The 22,601-nt window shown below is 51.8% G+C and overlaps 1 protein-coding gene across 5 annotated transcripts in view; it reads left to right on the top strand.

The window, feature by feature from the left end:
- Nucleotides 1-22,601, top strand: part of ZBTB16 (zinc finger and BTB domain containing 16) — a 91,750-nt gene that overhangs the window by 60,932 nt on the left and 8,217 nt on the right. For all 5 annotated transcript variants that reach the window (XM_038167637.2, XM_027444317.3, XM_027444315.3 and 2 more), the window contains exon 5: nt 22,004-22,174. In XM_038167637.2, coding sequence (XP_038023565.2) covers nt 22,004-22,174 — 171 coding nt within the window. The remainder of the gene's footprint in view (nt 1-22,003; nt 22,175-22,601) is intronic.

Here is a 22,601-nt window from a genome sequence, read left to right as displayed (position 1 = left end):
CAGCATTGTCTTAGCTCCTGTGATTTGTAAGAGTGAGGTAGCCCAAGCTCTTCTTCCAGGGAGACGTAGACACAGGGCACTGATTCACTAAAGCCTATTGCACTTATTGCTTAGCATTAAAATATGCATGTAGGAAACCATAGTGCAGAAAATACGAGGTAATTTGACTGCTCCCTCTGCAAGGAAAATGCCAGTCCTTTCCAAAGAGCTATCAACAGTTGGCTTTTGCCGTGTTTCTTTTATTGAGCTTTCCAGCTCTTCGGTTTAGATGTGATCAGCCCTTGGTAAGCACAAGGAGCTCTTTATGCCTGATACCTGGTGACAAATACATGTTGTAAATGCTGCCGTTCCCAGACTGGTTTTGTTATGGGACGCTGAGGGACTCGCATCAGTCGGTCCCAGGTGGAGTCTTTGAGCAGCTCCTAAAAACAAAACCAGAGCGAAGAGCCCCCTCTGCTCCGTGCTATATTAGGAATAGTTTAAATTAGTACAAGCTAGTCTTCCAATGCTGAAAAAAACTGATAAATGCCATTAATGGCTGCATTTATACTCAGAGGTTGAAATTCGATGCGTGGACACTATGTTGGCATGCAAAACATGAACGGTTTTGTGCCAGAGGTTTTAATGACCGATCAGTAATATAAATTGCTGCGTCACTGAGCAGGAATAGGCTCAGCACGTCATTTGATCTGGAAACTTTGCTGGCCAAGCAGCAGGTAATAAATTTTAAAGTGATTGCCCTCCATATTCAAAGTCATGCTACTTGAGGCTGGACCGTACAAATCATAATCTTTTTAGCAACTGTGTGCGCTGTAGGTTAGCGAGGAGAGCGACTCTCGCAAGGGAGCAGCCAGCAGAGCGAGGGATCGAGTTTGGCTCGTGCCTCCTGTGCTGTGCCTGCGAGCCCGTGTCTGGACCAGGGGTCTGCCGGGGCAGTGGCCAGCCCCGAGGAGGTGACCCTGAGCATTTCGGCCGTTCAGCACTGCCGAGCATCGCGTGTTCCTGGGGAGACATCTCCATGTGGCCGGTGGGGCTCCACAGCCCTGCCCCAAGCACTGTGGGGTGGGTGGGTGACAAAACACCCAAAACCACCCTGCTGAAAACCAGGTGCGGTGAGCGGCCTTCGCTGGTGACCTTGAAAATTCCTCGCGGGTTGGAGTCGGTCTGATGGGAAACCTCGGGGCTGGACCACCGCGCGCTGCCAGGCAGCCTGCGTGCGTGCCAAGGCTCAAAGGGTGACATGAGAACTTAGCAGGGTGGAACACGGCGACCCAGGTTTAAGCAGGTTTATCATCACCTCCTCGAGCTGTAAACACACGCGTCTCAGTTACCCGTCAGAAATGGGCTTTATGGCCAGAGGAGCCCACACTCACTGAAATTAATAGCTTCCTGTCGTTGGGCGGCTCTCAAGTAGCGCTGCCTGTGGCATAAGAAACATTCCTCCAATACAGTTGCTATAATTAACTCGTTTTCCAAATAACGACATCTCCCAGAAAAGGTTTTTGAGCGTCCTCCTTTCGTCCTTAGCAGCCGGTTGTTTGGCAAACTTTGTGAAAGACTTTCACACTTTCCCAGGAAAAAAAAAAAAATTGCCCTTTTTGGTGGATGCTGGGATGGATGGCTTCAAGCATGGTTTAGAAGTTTGGTAGAGAGAAGCTCAAAAAATAATCATTGCAGAGGGCTCATTTGGTACTGGCCTACCAAATGGACTTGTTTTGTTCAGAAATGCAGCGTTTAGCAGAGGGTGCAGCACCTGTCTGCAAAAAGCCAACCTACAGTCAGTGTTTTTCTGAAAAAAACCTTAAGCTTGAGAGGTTTTCTGAAATGTATGGATAAGGTGGAGGACTCTGGGTTTCTTTCCCACATACAGAGCCATTTCCCAGGCGAACAGTTAGTGTGTAAGAACCTTCCTTTATCTCACATTTTTTTATTGTCTTCACTGCTCCTCTGAAAGACAATGCAAAATATTAAGCCAGCTTGGCATAAATTCCCATGTACTGACCGCTGTCAAAGAGCAGCTGTCTTACGGTGGAAAAATTAAGCCCTTCTTTCAGTTGCAAGGTAAAAGCTATTAAAGGAAAAAGTCATTTCTGCCTGTAAACACAGGGGTGGCTGTGCCTATAGCCCAGGCAGCTCCAGACTGAGAGGTTCTTTCTGGGTGTTCACTTTGCTTGGCCTCTGTCCTACAGCAATAGGAAAAGCAGCAACTGTTCTGGCTCATCTTCATAGCAGTGTAAGCTCAGTGCCATGCCGAAGGGAGAGTGTGGAAAATTACTTACTGTTCTCCTCAGATTTAGAGGAAAAATGAAATGTATTCAGGAGAAAACCAAGTTCCCCCAGGCAAAGCTTTCACCGGCAGGGCTCTGGTAGCCCATTGCTGATGTTTGTGCTAATGGGGCTGGGGCTTGGCTGCTCCTGGTGCTTGTGAGCCATGGACTTTTAAAAATATCAGAGGTGATTTGTATAGAATTTCCCCTGGTGTGCCAAGGCATTTAACACATGAAAGCCACGGATGGGGCAAAGTCACACGCGCTGGGGAGCCGGTGTCATGCGCTGCTGCTGGTACCGTCAGGGCGCCCGCGTGGGTCTGTGCTCACCCTAATTTCATGGCTGGGTGCAGGGTGCTGGGTGCCTGGCACCACCTTTGTGTGTTGGGGGTGCTCACTTTGTGGACCAGCCACAGGAGCCCCCGCAGCACCCCCAGGTGCCACCCCCGTGGTGTCACCTCTGCATTACTCAGCAGCGTCTGCATCCCACACACCATAAGACCAAATGGCAGCAGGAGATGTTCTTCTGTCCCCACTAGCAGGATCCCACCATGGTTTCTCCTCCTCCTTTCTCAGGAGCTGTGACTTCTGGGTGCTGGGGGCCGCTGGTCCCCTTCTCCCACCCGCAGCTCCATGGCAATCCTGGCACCGGGGTGCAAACAGCAGAAAGGAGTTAATAAAACCAATGTGTAACTGAAAATTGAAAAGCTATAAATCTCCCTTTTTTTTTTTCCTGGGATGTTGGTAGCATTTTGATTTAATAGTTGGACAAACACAAGGGTCTATTTTATTCAGAGTTTACAGGCCTCAGGGCTGTTATTCCTCCAAATTTAATAGCATTGAAATTGCAGGGTTTGCGATAATTTGCCTATCACTTTCTGCTCTCCCATTGATGTTTATTGTCAGCGGGATGGAATCTCAATCCGATTCACTTAGATAACATGTCTGTTAAACATTTAGATAATTGTGCCATCATTAACTTGTCACATTATTTTAGAGATTCAAAACAGTAGTGTGGTAAGTGGAGGTACGAAGGGAAAAAAAATCCTGCACATGAGAGCAGGAGTCTGGGGAGAGGAAAAGCTGGCAGGGGCTGGGGCTGCCCGGGGCTGGCTGCAGGATGCGCCCACCAGCACCGATGCTCATGGCCCTGTGGAGAACATCCCTCTGTAGCCACGTGGAAGGTCAGCCTTTCCTCTCTGGGTTTGCAGGGCTTTATCCTTTTTTTTTTTTCCCCTCCCTTCACAAAAAAAAAAAAAAATAAATAAATAAAAAATAAATAATAATAATAATAATAATAATAATAATAATAATAATAATAATAATAATCAGCTCCTGCTTTCCCTGAGGTGCACAGTGAGGTTTTTTAGCCCCGGACAGGCAGAGCACTTGGCATTTTTCTGTGAGAGCCCCCCCAAGGTTGGGCTCTGGGCTCCCATCGGGGCTGGGAAGCACGGTGGGAGGAGGCAGGGCCGAGGCAAAGCCGTGCTGTCATGCTGCCCCACAGCCTCTCTGTGTTTGGCAAATTTCAACTCAGTCCGCTTAATTACGTATTTGTCTAATCTCCTTGCTTTTGCTTCACTTTCTCTGCCTCAAAATGGTAGTGGCTTAAAAGAAAATCAGTGATGATGTTGGCACGCATCACCCTAGTTTTTCAATATTGGAGACCGAGATTTCAGAGTGAGCAGAGTGAGTGTGGTGGGTACCAAACGTTGTGAGGAAGGAGGAAATCAGCCCCTTTTCCATTTTCCAGTGCCCCTTTGGCTTTATCCATGCCTGGCACCAGGAGCCACCGCAGAAACCCCGGGGCCTTCGGTGCCTTCTCGTGGAGCCCTCACAGCACCCCTGGCCCTGTGGGGTTCCTCCCAGAGCCGGGAGGAGGCAGAGACCCAGTGCCCCCACCAGGGGACGGGGATGGGGGGTTTGGGTGCAGCTCCCACCCCCAGCAGCCGCTCCACACGTTTCCCCAGCCAAACCAACGCAGCAGCTCCCAGCGTGCCTGCGACTTTCTATTGCTGTTTCACTGTACTCCAGAGGGCTTTAAGAGAGCATCTTGATTGGGCTTATGGGGAAAATACCATCAGATAGCATTTTTCTCCATAGATAGAGATAATGTACTGTAGTATTAAGTATGTTTAAATGTAATTATCCCTCCTGTACTCAGTTGCATGAAACCAAGTGGAAGAGGAGAGGGTGCAGGTGGGTGAACCAGCCCAGCAGCCGTCAGAGCCCAGCTGAGCTGTGTCCAGGCTCTCCTGGTCTGCCTTGGGATGCTGCAGGGAACAGCAGGAACACTTCTGGGGACAGGCTGTATGGCCAGGATGGTGCAGAGCAGGTCCTCGCCACCAGCCCCTGCGTCGTTTCCATCCCCTCTGTGCCTGGACGGAGCCATTCAAATCCGGGCTTTCCCATTCCTTTATTTTGTTGTAGAGTTGTGTTGACTATTTAGCAAACAAACAAAACAGTTAAACTTAAAATTGTACTGCAGGCTTCGGTGTGTGTTGCCTGACTGAGCGAAACCTTGGCATGTCTGCCCTGTAATAGCTCCAATTTCAGATGCAAATACAGGCGAGGGAACAATAAGCATTTTGGTTTTTCATTACGAAGAGAAAACTTCCCTGAGCACAGGAGTCTCTGCAGAGCAGTAGGCTGCCTCCTGCCCCCACTGGGATGCCCCCACTGTGCGGGCAGGGGCTCGAGCCCTGTGCCAGGGTCCTGGGGTGCCGGGACAGGGACGAGGCTGCCCTGGCTGCAGGGAGAGCACAGGTCTGAGCGAGCAGAGGGCGATGGGTCCAGGGGGATGAGTGAGCTTTCCCCTTCACCACAAAGTGGGGATGAGCAATGCTGCTTTGGGAAAACCAGTGGTGAGAGCCTGCTGTGGGACCAAAACTGTTCGGGAGCCGAGATGGAAGCTGGGCGGTGCCACCACCTCCTCTGGAGCCACCCTTAATTTATTGCGCTTGAACTCCCTGACTGCATTTCAGGTCTCTACAGCTGGGAAGCTGGCCCTGCCAGGGCAGTGCGTGTGGACAGGCTGCCCCATGGAGGACCCATCCTGAGGGGCTGATGTCCCCTGGTCCCAGGGGTGCGCCCCATCCACGGCTGCTGGGCGCAGATGCTGTTGGGTGACAAATGTGGGTGCCCTGCACCCCGCCAGAGCTCTGCGATTCCAGTAACAAGTGCGACAGGAGAGGAGGGTGGAGGAGAGGCCGAGCAGCTAAGTCAAAGAGCGCACGAATTTTGGATTTTTCCATAATGCAGCAAACTTTTGTTCCAGGGCTTCTCTTGTGCCAGCAAAGAATGTTTCAGACGCCGTTGCCAAGTCTTGCAATATTTTGGCAGCTCTCATAGTGCTTTACGGACCTGGAGCCCTATGAACACATCTAAAAGGAGCGCAAAGAGAAAAACTGTAAATATGCGAGAAAACATCAGCTCCAAAGCTGTTTTTTTTTTTTTTTACATGCCTGTGTTTTTCTTTTGGACGTGAGCTTGAGGTTTGAGCACAGGGGTATGGCAGTGATGAGAAGACGGAATGGCACGGGGTCGGTCCGGCCAAGCCACGGTGCCTGGGCTGGGGGTCTCGTGGGCATCAAAATTCGTGTGTGAGCATCAAAATTCCTCACCAGAGGTGGAGTGCAGCGTAACAGATGGGGATGGAAAATGTGGGTGCTTGATTGTCTCAGCTGGAGGTGAACTGCAAACCCTACACTAGCAAAATAAACTGGGTTTCCAGCAAAGCTCTGCCTTCTTTGCTGAGGTTTTAGCTGCTACATGTGCAAAGATGTTCCTGGCACCCTCAAATGCCTGATGTGCCCAGGAGATCAAACAGGAATTGTTTTCCAGGCTGGAAAACCTGCATTTGGCCCATGGGAGGTGCTGAGAGGCACCTCCCAGGATTTGCTGTTTCAATAACGTGGGCACTTCTGAAAGGACAAAACACCAATCATGAAGATGCTTTCATGGCTTAAGGGTGAGGAGAAAATAAATATGTGGCTGTGGCTGAGTAGATGTTTTTGCCCCCTCTGCATGTGTGGTTTTTCTTTTCAGCATCTATTTCCACTCTTCGTTCAAAATATGCACCAAAAACCCAAAATAATGTTTTCTGATGAGCCAATAGGATCAGGCGAATGTCCAGCATCTGAAATATTGTCACTGAACTGAAAGCTGGGTTTGGGCGGGTGCATGCTTGTGTTTGAACAGTTTTTTGGTAGTCTAACAAAAGGGAGAGGTCTCCAGCGCTTCGGTAGCAGATTGGAGATCCCGACGGTGGCAGCTCCTTGGAGGTGACATTCCTGGGTTCGGGCCCTGATGGGAGCCTGGTGTGCCAAATTCAGGTGAGGCCTCTCCCATGGAGCTCTGCTTGTACGTAGATTCACAAGAACCTTGGAAAAAAATAGTACATGGTTAATTCTGAGTGTTCAGCAGAGAGAGGGACTTGCTAGCTCAAACGTTTGGCTATGGCAGGATGAGACAAAAAAGATGACCCAAGAAAGGACAAAACCACATAGTTTGAAGTGGAATGGTCAGCAAGCATCCAAAATGCAAACTCCCAAGTTTTTTTAAATAAAAAAAGATCAGCTTTCTTTCAAAACACTTCCCAAACTAAAAATGGCAGCTGCAAGAGCATAAAGAGGCAAAGCATCCGTCTTAATCAGATCATGATGGGCTGATATCTTATTAACCCCGAGCTGCTTTTGGTGAGCAGCTGTGGCCGCAAGAGCAGAGGCTTTGCCCTGGGGCCAGGAGCTGCCAGCAGCCAGGGCTGCTCATGGTGCACATTTAGGGTTTTAAAAAGTCGTGTCCCTTGTCAAAAGCAACAGCCACAGAGGGGGTCACTCCTTTTACTTTCCGTGCCATCCCCTTGCACAAGGATGGGCTCTGCGTTCGTCTCCTTTCACCGTTCTGCTGAGCAACACAAGCCTCACGTGGCAGGGCTGTGAGAGGCCTTCCAAAGTTTATTTGCAAAAAAGACTGAACACTGTACAAATAGAGGAAGGGTAAGCACAAGCATTGAGCTAAAGACTCTTGCCTCTCCTGTGCTTCCCTGTTCTTGGCCCAAGTGCTCTTGATGTGGAAGCTGACATCTTCAAAGGAAAGCTTTTCTTGCAAACATTTATTTCTACAAAAACAATGCCTGTGACAGCTAAACTTCCCATCGGAAGCCTTCTTAATTTAGGAGCATAATTCACAATGACAGTTTAACAAACGGGCAGCCTTTAAAGATAAAAAGAGGCATGGAGCGGCCGCTCCTTTCATGGGGTCTGGCCCCAGCGCAGGCTGCGTGGAGGCGGCGGTGGCAGCGCCAGCTGCAGGAGCCCGCGCCCGGTGCTGCTGGCACAGAGCTGGTGTCTCCAGCTGCCGGGCAGCAGCAAGCACAGAGCAGCCAAATTTCATCTGTGTGCACGGGAACGTGGCCTGCCCTGTTTGCTTGTTCCCCTCTTTCTCAAAATGTGGGGACATCACAATTAGGGCACGAAGCCTCCAGTGCTTTTCCACAATTAAGCTGCCCGTTAATGGAGCCAGGAGCCAAACATCATCTCCTGGCCCCGGGGTGCAGCGAGGGGCACTGGGGACAAGTGTCTCTGTCCCCATCTGGCCCTGGCAGCGGTGGCAGCGGTGCTGGAGAACAGCGTGTCCCGCAGCTCGCCTCCCCAGGGGTCCTGCCGAAATCTGAACCGTGTGGTTTACAGCTGAAACGTTTCACTGTGTGTCTTGGCTTCCTCCTAGCAAGGAGATGCCCAGCATTCTCGTCATGCAAACAATCTCGCATCTCCCAGAGCTGCCCCAGCCAGCAAAATGTTAGATAAAAGTTTGAGATGTGTGTTGTGTTTAATGCTGCGGAGCCAAAAGTTCTCTGTGTGCTTGTAGCAAAGCAGTCTGCCAGGGACTGCTTCCTCGCAGCGCTGTTCTGCTCCAGAACTGATGTTTGTAAGCACACAAAGAACTGGAAAAGTTTGTTTCTCACTGTATTGCCTCGTTCCTGCAGGGACATCGTTTAGCTCTGTTCGGGGTTGTTGGCAGCACTTGGCAGTACCAGTGGGTCAGATCCCCTTGTTTGGAAAGGCACATTCCCTGCTCTGGTGTTTATAGGAGCGGATGAATTGCTTGCTTTGGAGTCACAGTATCCTGAATTATCTTGACGCAGCTTAGTATGTCAGCTGCTGAATGCGTGGAGTTGGAAAGGTGCGGCGTAATCCTCCGACACCACTCCCTGAGACCAATTTCCAGGGCTTGGTACAGCGTGCTTCTAGCTGGATGTCCTCTTCCAAGGAGACAAAGAAATTAAGAAACCCTGAAGACACCCTAGAACCCTTTCAAAGGTCTGTTAGATTTTAATTGGCTCCATGCACAAATGTGTATAATTAGAGGTAAATAAAATCTGGCACAGACGTTGACAAATGCAAACATCCTGGCATGGGGCTGTCGGATGCGGCGCTCCTGCCCAGCCCAGCCCTTTGCCCGTGTGCCGTGGCTGTGAGCGCAGGGGCTCCCCGTTAGGAAATCCTGCAGGCGTGTTTTTCTGCTGGGAGTTGCAATCAGTCCTTAAAGTTCTTGGCTCAGGCTGAGAGATTGATCAGGGTTAAGAGGAAGAGGTCTCTGCGCAGAGTGGAGCGCACGTCCCTGATTGTATGTTTTCAGCTCTGGGAAGGACATCAAAAGGCACTTGGAAAAAAAAGTTGTAGTTGGTTTGGGATGCAGCTCCTCGAATCCAAATATATCTGCGCAGCACCACGTGACGGTGGCAGGCTGCTGTTACCTGAGCTGAACTTGGGATCCTTGTGGGCTTTCAGCTCCACGTGCCAGCCCGCAGCGAAGCGCTAACAACCATTTGTCCTCGTCACAGAAACGCTTTGCCATCCCCACGTCGTCTGGAGCCTAGCGGTGAACACAACCAGCCCACTTCAGAGCACAGCACCTAAATCAGCATAGTAAACCCTGCGCACTCACACCTGTATCATCCTTCCTGATCCCCAGGCTGTGGGTGCCAGGAGCTCGCAGGGCAGGGGGGATGCAGCACAGTAGGTGCCCTCCAGCACCCTGCTCGGGTTGGTGGCGTCCTGCCCCAACACTCCAGGCTCTGCCTGGCTCCTGCAGCACCTCCGCTCGCAGAACCAGGACATGGGGGCAGCTGAGCTCAGCCCCCAGCCCCTCCAGCACCTCCTGGTATCAGCGGTGCGGGTGCCGAGGGGGTGCTGTGCACCCGGAGCTGCGTGGTGCCCGGGGACCATCCAGCATCCTCCCCTTCCAGCCCGGACCCTTGGTGGCAGTGGCGTGGAGCTGCTCGGCCCTCGGATATGCAGCACAGAGCCTCTTTGTCTGACAGTAATGTTCTGTGACAGTGCTTGAAATCTGAGTCTGAGCACACATTCCTGAAACCGGGAATCTCGCTGCCTTTCAAACTGCTTCTTTTCTTAACCTTTAAATTAAACAAAAACAAAAATTCCCTGCCCTTCCAAGAGAATTTATAGTCCAAAGATCAAATTGGACAGGAAATGCAACGAGATTGGCATTTGTGTGATCAGACATATTTACCTAAAATAAACAAATAAGGTAAAAGACCTACGCATTGGTGTTTAAAATGAATGGCCAATGGTCTACGTTTAATTTTCCTGTGCAAATACTATTTAAACTACGATGAGAAAAGCCCTCTTGCTAAGCTACAGAAAAATCTTTCTTGTCCTTTAATTCTAGATGAAGGGGATTAGTGTGAACATATTTAACCTCTGACCCTCAAACAAAAGCATTATCAAATTTAGTTGCCAAGTGGTTCCCCATTTAACTGAACTAGTTCAGTATCTCAGCAATTTTTTTTTTCCCCTTTAAAGCTTTAAAATCTATTGTTGCCCTAGGAACATTCAGAGGTTTAGCAGCCCTCTCTGTTTAGGTTTGAGATGGTTGTCAGAGCGCAGATAAGAGAAACCAACTTTGTACAGTTGGTGTCAGAACTTACTAAGGGCTCAGAAAACAAATGAAACCACCCCAAACAAACATCGCTTGTGGTGGCCTCTGTAGATTAGGCTGTTTTCTCCTTCATTTTCCTGCACCCGCCCTCGTGCTGGTGATGCCCCAGCCTGCTCGGAGGTTTGTGGGTGTTTGCTGTAGCCCCGCAGCGCTCGCTGCGCGCCTCCCGCCCCTTGTTGCGGCTGGTGATCGCGCCGTGTCTCCCCCAAAGCAGGGAACAAAAAGCCTTCTCTGCTGTCTTAATCTCAGCTTCTCCGTGCTCGGAGCCGAGGCAGCCACAGCCTAAAACGTACGGGTGCGTGCATGGCCACGGGGAGCTCTGGGGACACGGTGATTTTCGGGGCCGTGGCTGAGCCGTGCGGCCGCGCCGCATGCTCCTGGCCGCTGCCACCCGACCTGCCCACGAGGAGCACGGCGGGGGCTGCATGGAGGAGTGATGAAATGTGTAAAACTAGGTGGCCAGGGTCTCCCGGCCCGAGGAAAATATTCTGGCTCCGCAGAGGAATGTGGAGAGGGGCCTCCCTTAAAAAGCTGGTGTCCATTTACAGTGCATCTCTCATAAACTCGGCCACTGGGGTAAGGGCAGGGGGACCAGCCCTCCTGGTATGTGATTGATTATCTGGTATTTATGCCATTGAGGACTTTTCAGCAGTTTGGGGTCAAAGGGTCATCTCATGTGTCTTGCTGCAAATCCGCTTCCTTTTGTACAGTGAGGGCTGGGTGAGCAGACACACAAAAACAGCTTTTTCTTTTCCTTGGGAAAAAGGGGAGGGGGGCGGGCTGGTGTCAATGAATTTTTTTTTTCAGTCTTTTCTGAATAGTGTCCTTTTTAATTCTAAAGAACTTTTAATTAAAAGTAGCAGGAAAGTTCATCTTGACAAGGTTTAACTTACCTTAACAGTTACTTTTGTGTCCTGGGATCCTTGTCTCCCCACTTAAAAAAAAAAAGAAAAAAAAAAGAAAAAGGTGAAATGTTTCTCCCCATTACTATTTCGCATCTTCGTGAGTTTACCATGAGGTCTTTTTAATCTTTTCCTTTTTAATGATGGAGATTCAGGAATAATAAGTGGACATTACAAAATCTGGCTTTGTGTCTGCCGGCAGCCCTTTGCTCTGCTGTTAGATGTTGCCCCAGCACAGCCCCTGTACAGTGTCCGGAGGACAATTTTATTTACTGGTGTGGAAACCGAGGCCCCCCTTTGTTTTCTCCCTGCCCCTCGGTGACAGCAGAAACAAATCCAAGTGGTGCCACCTCAGATGGGAAAATCCCTGAAGGACCACGTGGGGAACCTGCAGCTCCAGGCATGGCATCGGTGGGGGGCTGCCGGGGTGGGGAGAGGTGGGAGCAGGCTGTGATGTTCCAAAGCTGGAGGGAGGCAGAGGGTGTCGACGGGTTTGGAAAAGTTTCCTGCGAAAATAGGGGAAGGGGGGGGTGAAGGAGCAGGCCAAGGCCGTGGAAATACAGCTTCCAGTTTGCAAATGCTTGTGGTAGAGATTCTCCAGCCAAAAAGACGCAGGGGGGCAGCTTTCAACCGAACAGAAATGCTGGTGAGGATTTCATCACCTCATTGAGGCTCTCTGTGTAAGGATGGAGACCTCCGAGTGGTTTCTAGCATTAATTTAACCATCATCCAGCAAGCAATGGGAAAAAGATGTTTTTGAAAATCATTTTTTCAGCTGGTTCTGCTTGAAATTCCCATTGGGAAGAAGAAGGGAAGCCTTAATGGTGGCAATGAGCAAGTAACGAGCTGACAGCTGCCCTTGTGATGTGGTGGCAGAAAATGCTGCAGCAGCGTGGCTTCGTGGGCTGGGGGAGCAGGACAGGACAGGGGCAGCAGCACACGAGGCCTCTGGAGCCGTGCCGAGGGGTGATGCCGTGCACAAACTAATGCCTCTCGGTCAAATGAAGCTTCTTTTGCAGGAAATAGAGGCCAGGAAAATGGTATGCTTGGGCAAGGAAGGACGCTGAGCCTCTGCTCTGCTGGTCAGTCCACACACGAGCCGGGGCTTGCTGCTCCCCTCCCAGGCAAAGCTTCCTCCGGCTCCAGCCACAAGCGGGCATGCCGTATTTCACACCTGGTTTAGAGCTGAAATATCGTTGCTGTCTGTTGCCTGTATCTAAATTTAGCCCCGTTTGTGACTTCAGTATCACTGAGCTTTCCCCATTCAGCTGCTTGGCCAGATGGGACTCTACAGCAGCATTTATTTCTCTAGTCAACATGCAAAGAGGTCTTTTGTAACTGCCTCAGTCTTGAATTTGCATTGTTTAGCGGCAGAAGGACGGAAACGTCACCATTCCATACCCTTCCATCCAGGCTCTGCGGAGCAGATGATATTCCTGTTATTGCTCTTCTTTTGGTGACTGGAAGCTAATTGGTACCAAAACGCCTAATGAGTGCTGAAAAGTGAAGTTTGTCTCCTTTGATGTGCTCAGGTTTTGGCCTTCTGAGCTTTTTTTGATATACTTGATAAAAGAGGTCTTAGGACCAGTATACCTGAGCCGAGCCCTGGCAGCAAGGAGGAGCAGGACAAGGAGGCGATGTCTTGGGCTCGTCCTGGAGGGCTCAGCATTTGTAAATGTCTTCAAGTCACTGTTTGAACTCAAACATAGGAATTACACTTGAACATGCAGAGCACCTTCCATGCAAATTCTGCCCAGCATGCTCCCAGGCTTGCACAGCGTTAGGATATCTCAACACCTCCCGTACAAGTGGTGGAATTGCAGTAAAACATAATTGGCCCGTAAAAAGTTAATCTTATTTTCATTTCAAAACATAAGCTGTGCACAATCCTTGATGTCTTCAGGAGGAAAAAACCTGTTCGCACCACGCCGGTGCAGGTGTGTGCAGCTCGGGGTGGGCAGGATGCAGCCAGGTGTGGTGGCACAGGCGAGTGCTGCTCCTCAGCCCTGTTCCGCTCCAGCACAAAAAAACATCATAAAGTGCTAAAATCAGGTGCGATGGCAGCGGGTCTCCGTGGTGCCAGCTTCTCCCAGTGCCTCCCCATGGCCAGCAGCAGAGATGCTCCTGGCTCGGTGCGGGGAGGTGGCCGTGGTGCGCAGCGCCTGCCCGTGTCCTCCGTGCCTGGTTCCCTGGTCCTCCGAGGCAGTCGTGGTCCCCGTGCGCCGTGTCTCCTCCGCACCGTGCCTGCAACACCGTGCCGGTGACCACGGTGCCGCAGTGGGTGGGCAGGGGCCGTGGCAGCAGCACCTCAGTGCCCGGCAGCCCCCGGCTGGCAGGCGGCCTCAGCCCGTGCACGTGTGCTTTGTGTCGTGACCTGGAGATCGCAGGCGTGCCGCAGTCTTCATCTGGAATTAATGCCCCCTTCCAGATACGTATGCCGTGATTAACGCCTTCTTTGGATACGAACCCGCTCGCTTCTGAGTAATTTTTCACCTCGAGTCCAGCTGCTGCTGTGATTGACATAAAGCCATTCTATAAATAAAGTCTTTCTCTCGTCTCATAAAGACTTTGTGGTTTAGTTTGCTTTCAAGGTCAAGATCAGACCTTTCTAAATAAACACATATCAAAGGATCATTAGCAAAGCAGCACTGTTAAATTGAGATATTAACTTCTGTCAACTGTGCGTTTCTTTTTTGTTCTGTAACTCATGACTGCAGTAGGTTTTTATTATTTTGGCCCTAGGCGGTAGCATCTGGCTTCTGTAGAGACTGTAAAAATTAAAAAGCAACACAAATCATTGCGAGAGAAAAGCAGTAAATTCAATGATAAGAATTTAAAATTAAAATGTTTCAGTGCTTTTATATTCTGCAAAACATGAAACGAATGAGTTCTGTGCCTGTTGCAATAAAGCTACCACCGCTAATAGTCACTTGATTTTTTTTTTCTCTCCCCGCTCACTCTCCCATGTAATAATTCTTGCCTGAGCAATCGCAGAAAAATATAATAAAGAAGTAAACTGAGGAGGAGGAGGAGGAAGGGCAGCAGGGGAGGGAGAGGTGCCAGAGTAGTGACTTCCCAATGGTGCTCGGGGAACAAAGGGTTGGAGAGCTGGGGCCGCGCTGTCCCGGCGGCGCTGCGGAGCCGTGCGTGGTGTCCCGGTGCCCAGTGGCGCCCGATCAGCCGTGCGGTGATGCTGGACCCACGGGCAGGCACCACAGGAGCTGCCCAGGGACCCGTGGGGGCTGGCTGGAGCTGGGGCATCGTTTCCATGCAGGCTGCTGCTCCTGGCCACGCAGCGACACGCAGCGAGGCGCGGGGCCTTTTGTCTCCCCCAGCCCTGTGAACTTCGCCAGCCAAAGGAGAGGTGAGAAGCGGATCCGGTCATTTTGCCTCACTAAAGGAGAATGAGAGCAAGTGTGAAGATTAGGGACGGAGAGGTCGAGCGAGGAGGGTGTGACTAATGCGCCGGGTCATTCAGATATGGGACCACATTGTTCCCCTGTCCAGATGGCCCTTGGAATAAATCACCTCCGGCGAGCGCAAACTTCCCGGGCAGGCGCGTTTGTTCAGCGCCCGCCGGCTGCGCGGTGGCGGCGCGAGCAGGGACCGACCCCAACAGCAGCCTGCAGCCCTGCGAGCTCCTGACAAAGACGTCACTCGGGTGGTTGTTGCCCTCTCCGCTTTTTGTGCTGTCCCTCTGCGTTTTGGGAATCTTCTTTCTCCCCCCGTATGCCATCCTGCCTTGGGCATCGTTCGTCTGCCCCCTGGGTTTTGGCCTTGTGGTGCCCATCTCACCCGTTCCGGCATGGCTGTGAGATTCCTCTCCGCAGTCACTGAGAAGCATCCCTCTGTGCTCGTCCTTCCCTCTGCTACGGAGGAAAAATCTGTGCGCTTAAAATCCGGCTCTGGTCACTGAGAGGAGAAACTCTGGTGGAGGGTGATGAAGCAGTGCCCTGTCCGAGGGAGCTCAGAAACTCCCTGCACATGGGGCAAATTCAAATTTGTGCTCACCCGTGCGTTTACAATGTTCTTTCATATACATCTGCTCTTAAATATTGGAGGTTTTCTAGGTATGATAAACCAGTATCAGTTAAAAGAGGACACAGCTAGTGCTTGCAGAAAGCAGAAGCTCCTGCCTGTGTGCCAGCACGGTCCTGCTCTGCTGCTCTGCAGCCACCCTGCCAGGGAAGAGAAACCGGCAGCAAAGGAGCCGGCAGCCAGTGCTGCTTTTTAAGAATTAATTTTCTGCAGTCAGTTAAACTTGGGAAGAAAGCTGTGGTATCTCTGAGTAAATAATAATAATCAAACAAATACCCCCTTGAGAGAATTTGCCTTCCATAAAGATGTTAATTAGCATGAAAGCTCAGTTGTGCAGTCCAGAGGCAGCCTTTGAAACTGGGATGATTTGGTGATTCCAGCACAAAACGCATCTCATTTGTTCGCCGTGTGTTGTTTTTTTTTTTCCCCCCTCTATACGTTTGTGGGGCAGCTGGATGAACATTACTTGCTTCCACTTCCCGGGCGAGTGATGCCCTGCAGGATGGCAGCATCCTGCCCGTCCCTGTGCGTCGCTGCCTGCGATGCTCTGCCTCCCCGAGGGGCTTCAGGGCAGCTCCCCTCGTGGCACACCGGCACCGCTGCCGTGCGGCCAGGCAGCAGCAGCCACCGCTCCACAGTGCCTTTGTTTCACACAGGAGGGCTGCGTGGAGTGACAGGAGAGCGTGATGGGTCTGCCAAGTGCTGGCGTGACACCCTTAAAAAGCGCATCTATGTGTGCAAAGCGTGCGTTCTGTGTGTGCACGGATGTACGAAAGTGTTTCCAGGAACGGGCTGTCATCACAGGGCTCTTCTGTGCAGGTTTACGTTGGTGCTGCCAGCTAAAATACCATTTTTCTTTTCATAATCAGGAACACAGATACCGAAACTAGGTTAATCTTCTTACACCAGCAGTACGTGTCCAACACAGTGCAGGGGCACAGCACAGCCTCAGCACGCTGCGCGGAAGCTGTCTTGGAGGTGGTGCTGCCAGGCCAGCGTGCTGCTGGCATCACGCACAGCTGCCTTGCCTTCATCCCCTCTCCTCTCCCTCTCCTCTAACAGTTTTCAATCCTATACTTAATTGCTTTCCTGAGAAGGGGGGTGGTCACCGGTCCAGCTCACTTCCCCTAGGACGTCTGCTTTTGGCCAACATGAGCCAAGACCCCTTGGGAACGAAGGTGACCCACAGCTTTCCGTCTGTGGTCCTTGCATTGTGCACGTCTGCAGATGCTTTCTTCTGCTTGCTGCCACCATCCCCTGTTCCTGAGGCTGATAAAAATACCGTGCTCCCCTAGCCCTGCTTTTCATGCAGGCGAGCTCCAGCGTTCGCAGCTGCGATGAGGAGCATTGTCTGGGAGATGGTGGCTGTGAAGGAGCCGCTGACACAGTGACAAAAAAATTTCAAACATCTCTGAAATCTAATCTTGCAAGCGCCAACAATCCCTGGACTCTTGTTTTGCGTAGCAAGAATTTTTTTGGAGCCTTCCACTTCGCTCTTCATGATAGTGGCAACAATTTTTCGCATGCCTCTATTGCATGCACACAATTTAAGAGATTAAGTTAAATATAAAGATTGAGTGAAGACTGAGCCTTGTTGAGGTGCTGACCAGAAGGAATTTGCATGCACGGTGTGTGTGTGTTTGCATACACGTGCACATATAAAAATGCATTTTTGGGTCATGCAGCTCTCAGTTACGCCTGGTCTCGTTGTGCTTGCATGGTTTGAGAGGCAGGATGGAGGTGGCCGCGCTGGCGGGGAGCAGGGTGGGACGGGCTGCGTGTGTCCTAGGGCTGTCCGTGCAGATGCTGTGTGATCGTGGCCCAGCCACGGTGCCTGCCTGTGTGGGGAGCCAGGCAGAGGGCTCCTGCAGGAGACAAACTGAATGTTTGGAGCTTTTATGGTGGTGGCAACAGGTAGTGCCTGGCTCTGCTGGTGTCCTTCTCCGTACTCATTGCACCTGGAGCCTTCGTGGCGTGTCCCTCTGCAGCCTTTGATTAAGGCTTTATAACGCTATTGATTATTGCTGTGACGGATGGACAGAACTGCCTCATTTTTTTTTATTTTTTTAACACTGCTCTTAGAAAAGAAAGGAAAAATATTGCAAACCAGGTACCAGCAGCAAAAAGCGTGATAGGAGGTTTAGACCTAGGATAGCAGAAAGAAGAAGGTTGAGGTTTGCAGTCGTGGTGCCTGCTCTAGCTGTGCAAAACTGCCACAGGGTCACTCGGTGGGTGCCAGGGTGCCAAAACCATCCTCACCTGGGGTCCTGGTGCCAGCGGGCTGGGGCTGGGGGAGCGGGGTGGGAGGCGAGGCCGGGATGGAGCGGCCGGACCTCGCACGCGCACGCACACGCGGGGGGGGAAACTTGAAGTCAAATGTCTCAAAGTCAGATCCCTTTTTAGTATGAATTTGCTGTATCTCATTCTGAGCACTAATTCCAATTTAATTGCAAGTGGCCTGAAGCCTCTTCAATAGGAGTAACAAATGGTTTGATTTTGTAAACTTCATCAGACTGCATTTTAAATGCGACACACTAGCCCGGCTCGAATGCCAATGAAGCACTGAAGTAGCTCTCTGTTTACTAATTATCCGTTTTTACTTCAAGCCACGCTGGCTGGCTTGTCTGATTAAATCGGATTTGTGGGATAGAGAACAGCTAGCAGAGTTTTCTCTATAGTAAACGAGATTGAAACTATGGACCGCCTGGCTGCACACTGTAAATTATATTTCCTTTTAAAGGGGACGTGTCTCTTTTATTTCTTTGGCGTACCTCCTGCATGTTAAACTTCGTGGTACGGAAATGCACCGGGCTCCTTTTAAAAATAAAAGGAAAAACAAACCCGCATCCCCGCCATATGCCTATCCGTCTCCGAGCAAATTTTATTTTAATTCCTTCTGCTGTGGAGTCAGGGCATGGAAAAAAAGTACGAGGATTTTAGCATTCCTCACCAGAAGTTTGAAAAGGGAAGAAAAGTCCCTGAATAATGGGAAATGCATCTTGCTTGCCTTTAAATCCGCGGTGATGCACAGCTCACAGCGCCTGTTTGGGAGCGGTCTTTGAGGAGACCGAAGCGTGCATATCCACGCGTGCAGCCGCGGTCTCGGGGCTTTTCCTCCCCCGAGCAAGTATCAATCCTGTAAAAATCAGATTTCAAATCACCTGTTATTTAAAGCTGCCTTGCACAAATCAGGCGGCGCTCTCTTCCAAATAGTTAATGTTGCGTCCAAAATCTAATCTACATGGCAGACTATTGCTCCTGCCTTGGAAACCCGCAGCCCTGGTACATGCTGTATTAATTGTTTACTGCTGCAAGCTGGAGGCAAACAGCACACAGGCTCTTAGAGGAGAAAAAAGGGAAGATGGGAGAAGGTGGCTATTGAATGCGGCGTAATAGGGCTGTGCTTAAACCTCCACTGTTGCTAAGACTTTAATTCCACAAGCTTGACCTATTCTGCCCTCTCTCTTGGTATCTATCTTTGTGCCTAGAGCTTTTTATATTTTAATTTGCTTTTGAATGTCCTACAAAATTAATGGTATACTTTTTGCCATTGTGCGGTGTACAGTACAGGGAAGGCCCCGTGGTGTTCGCTGATAGCCGCGTTTCCCTGGAAATGAATGGTCACCGCACTTTCTGTTCCATATTCGCCCCTTTTAATTGTTGACAGTAAAAAGCGTTTAAATGCTGCTTAATTTGTAATCATCTTCCAGAAAAAGGAGAGAAACCATTAAAATGTCAGTGAAATGAATAAATCCGTCTTCCTCTTTTTGTGCCTATGTGGCGGCAGCAGTGTTTATTTATCGGGGGTGATTTTTCTTTCAATGCCTGGGCATTCAAACCTCCCCGTGGCTCCAAACCCATGGGGTGTCGCCGCCGTGCTGTGGGGAGGCAGGGGCTGCCCTGCACAGGACGTGGGGTACCGGTGGGTTTTCCAGCATCACCCCCTTTTTTTGTGCCGTCAGGTCTTGCACCACGAGCTCAGCTGTTGGAGATGGGCACATTTGGGGTGGCTGGCCCTGCTTTTGACCTGTGCTACCCCACAGCATCTTCATCCTTCCTCCTTGGCAGGTCCCCAAAGCTGCTCATTCCCTGCACTGGGCACCTATTTGGGTACAGAGCCACTCTGCTGCCCCCGTGCTTGCTCAGGTGTTCTTGAGGGGTCCTCCTAGCCAGGGCTGGGCTGGAGGGGACCAGAGCTGCCCCAGGCCCGGTCCATGAGGGCAGGCAGCACAGCAGAGATGGGGGCTCTCCAGAAAAAGCCATGTCAGCTCTTTCCATGATGCTAAATAAACACACAATGTAAATCAACTTAGTTTGCTGGATGCTGAGTGCGGACAGTGCCCAGCAGAGCCACCTGAGGCCTGCCTGAAGCCGTGAGCCCTGCTTCTCGTAGAGCCCCCTCGGTTGTACCACAGGGCTGCAGATGAGTCGTGCCTGACCCTGTGTCCTCCACAGCCCTGGCATGGCCACATCCTGCTGCGTGGTGCTGAACTGGGTAGGTCAGGGTGGGGTACGGGGTCCCCTGGCTGTTCCCTCCATCCTGTGCCACCGAGCTGGGCTGTCCTCAGCCTTCAGACCCACTGCATGGCCACCGCTGGTAGCAGGTGGCCCCCACAAGCCACGCCAGTGCCTCATCGGCCTCCCCATTAAGGGTCTCTTATCAATTTATTTGCTAATGCATAGCCAAATAAATAAATAAATGAGCATTTCCTGGTCCTGGCGGGCAGTACCCCACGGCAGCACTGCCTACAACCCCCTTCTCCCTCTTCTCTCTGACGTCCCCATCCTGGGACAGCTCTGGGTCAACGTGTCCCCGGCCACCCGTCCCCAACCAACCGTCCCCTGCCCACCCCAGCAGCTGGTGGCCGTGTCCCACCGGCGCCTGGGCTTCCTCTGCCCGCGCTCACAAGGCAACTCCTCTCCGGCGCAGTGGCGGCGGCCGAAGTTAGCCCAATTTTTCAAGCGGGGGCCAATTAGTTTCACAAATGAGGGCCCTATGGTGCCAAGGAGGATTTGTTCCGGGCCTGCGCACTGGCCCGGCGGCATTGTCCTGCCCCCACCCCCGCGGGAGCCCATTGTCCCCGGCCCCAGCGGGGCTGCTCCTGGCGGATTGATGGGGGCCGGCGTCCCGCCGGCCGGGGCCCCCGCAGCACAGCTGGCCGCGGCGCAGGGGCTCGGCCCCACCGACCTCTGACCCATCCTGCTGTCACCGTGAGAGCGCGGCCGGGCTGCATACCGCTCGGGATTTGCTCCGCGCCACCCGTTCGGGCGGGCTTTGTGTCTCACGGGTACTTGGGGGAGTTTTGTCCGCAGCTGCGAGCAAGCGCACGTCCCCCAGATAAATCCACGGGGAGAGAGGAGGCGGCATCTTCACTAGGGCCATCTCGCTGCCCCGTGTTTTTATTCGTGTTTTTTTCTTTTTTTTCACATTTTTGGCGTCACTCGCCTGCCCAATGTACACCTCGTCAATCGGGGGATGGCCAATACCAAGCAAAGTCCCCAAAAAACATAAGTGTGCGTGGGCCGTGCCTGTGGAGGAGCAGCCGGTGGCCAGGACACGTCTGCTGGTGCCACGGTCACTGTGCAGGTCCCCGTGCATGCAGAGCACAGCCCCGTGCTGTCCTACTGGTGGACACAGCTTTGCCTTCAGGGGCACAGAACTGTCCCCACACCGCTCACAGGGCACTTTGCCACCAGCACGGTGCAGGAGAGGAACCATCCCCTGCCTTCAGTGTGCCCTGGGGCTTGGCAGGGCGGTGCTGTGGGCACCAAGGACCTCGCAGCACCCGGGGGCTCTCCCAGGTCCCCCAAGTGCGTTGGCCTTGCAGTGGGGACACAGCCTCACACCCGGCTTCCTCTCGGATTAATGTTGGCACAGCAAGGAGCAGCTCCCCCAAACCCGTTGTTTCTTCGAGGTGTCGCCTATTTGTTGGTTACCTTGAACATCTTGCTGCTGCTAATGAATTGCTAATACAATTTTCTAGATAATTTTATTTCCATAGTCCTCACATTTTAATGTCTCCAAAAAGCTAGCATTTATTTGCTTAATCTCCCAGTGTAATACAATTTGCACTGACTCATAGGTTCTGAACAATCAGCTATGCATAAACTAAAACAAATTGTTTAATAACACAAAGGTCTTATATTTTTATTGACGGTGCGTAAGTATCTCTATTTGTGTTTTTGTTTTGTTTTTTTTACTCTTGCTCTTCTGGTGATGCAGCCCATTTTATAATCGTGTGTGACTCGTAGGATTAAGCTTCTGTTGGTATTACCACTAAGGGTCGGGAGCTGTGCTGGAGGTGTGCTCGTGGTCCTCCTGCATTCAGCCCTCCGGCACCCAGAGAGGCTTTGCACAGTGCTCACACGTGCGATGTTTCTTCGGGTCCTGTTTCCACCTGGCTGTTAGGAGCTTTGAGCTCCATTTTCCACAGGTGCATGCAACAGCACATCAGAAGATGGATAATTACACCAACAGCTGCTTTGCGTTTGGGTTGGGGGCGTGGTGCTGCCGGGAGCTGTGGGGCTGGGCTGTCACCTACAGCGAGGGGCTTCCACCTGCGCCCAAAGCAATAAAATCCCCCTGCCCTCTTCTTGTACTCTTCATCCATGCTGTGAGGCTGGGATCACAGCACCATCCACCCTGTGTGATAAAGCCAATATTCCTGAAGCAGTGATTGTGCCTCCCAGGAGCGGGGGCTGTGGGTCTCTGCCCCTTGCACCATCTGGGGATGCATCGCATTGCTCGGCAGTGATGCGAGTGGTGTCCCCGCAGCACCTCTGCCACGGGGGGTGCCCGGGCGATGCCTGAGGCCGCTGTCTCCTCTCCCGCAGGTACGGACATGGCTGTGTTCTGCCTGCTCTGCGGCAAGCGCTTCCAGACGCAGACGGCCCTGCAGCAGCACATGGAGGTGCACGCAGGGGTGCGCAGCTACATCTGCAGCGAGTGCAACCGCACCTTCCCCAGCCACACCGCCCTCAAGAGGCACCTGCGCTCCCACACAGGTACTGCTGGCTGCCCCACCGAGGGCTGCCTTGGTCTCATCTGGCTCGGTCCCGCAGCACGGGGTGGGGGTCAGGGTGCTGACAGCGTCCAAGGAGCCCCTATTTGGGTCCCTTTACCCTAAAGCAGCAGTTTAGAGCAGGAGAGCCCTGCTCAGAGGGGTTTCCAGCTTGCTGTCGGCTGGGGATGTTGCTGAGCTATGGGGTGGCTGTGGGGGGCAAGGGTGGGTGCTGCTCACATCCCTGCCTGCGCTCTGGGTTTGCAGGAGGGACCTGGAGGAGTGTTTCTCTCTGAAGGGCTGCAGGAAGTACAGCACAGGGCTGTTCCTCCCTTCACATTGCTTTTCTTTTCCTTTTTTTCTATCTTAAAAAATGCCAAGGCAGCTGTCATCCCCAACTGAGGCTGTTTGGATTTAAATGGAAAACAACA

Source organism: Anas platyrhynchos, chromosome 25, assembly GCF_047663525.1.
Source record: "Anas platyrhynchos isolate ZD024472 breed Pekin duck chromosome 25, IASCAAS_PekinDuck_T2T, whole genome shotgun sequence".
NCBI lineage: Eukaryota > Metazoa > Chordata > Aves > Anseriformes > Anatidae > Anas > Anas platyrhynchos.
This window is presented reverse-complemented; position numbering and strand designations above follow the sequence as displayed.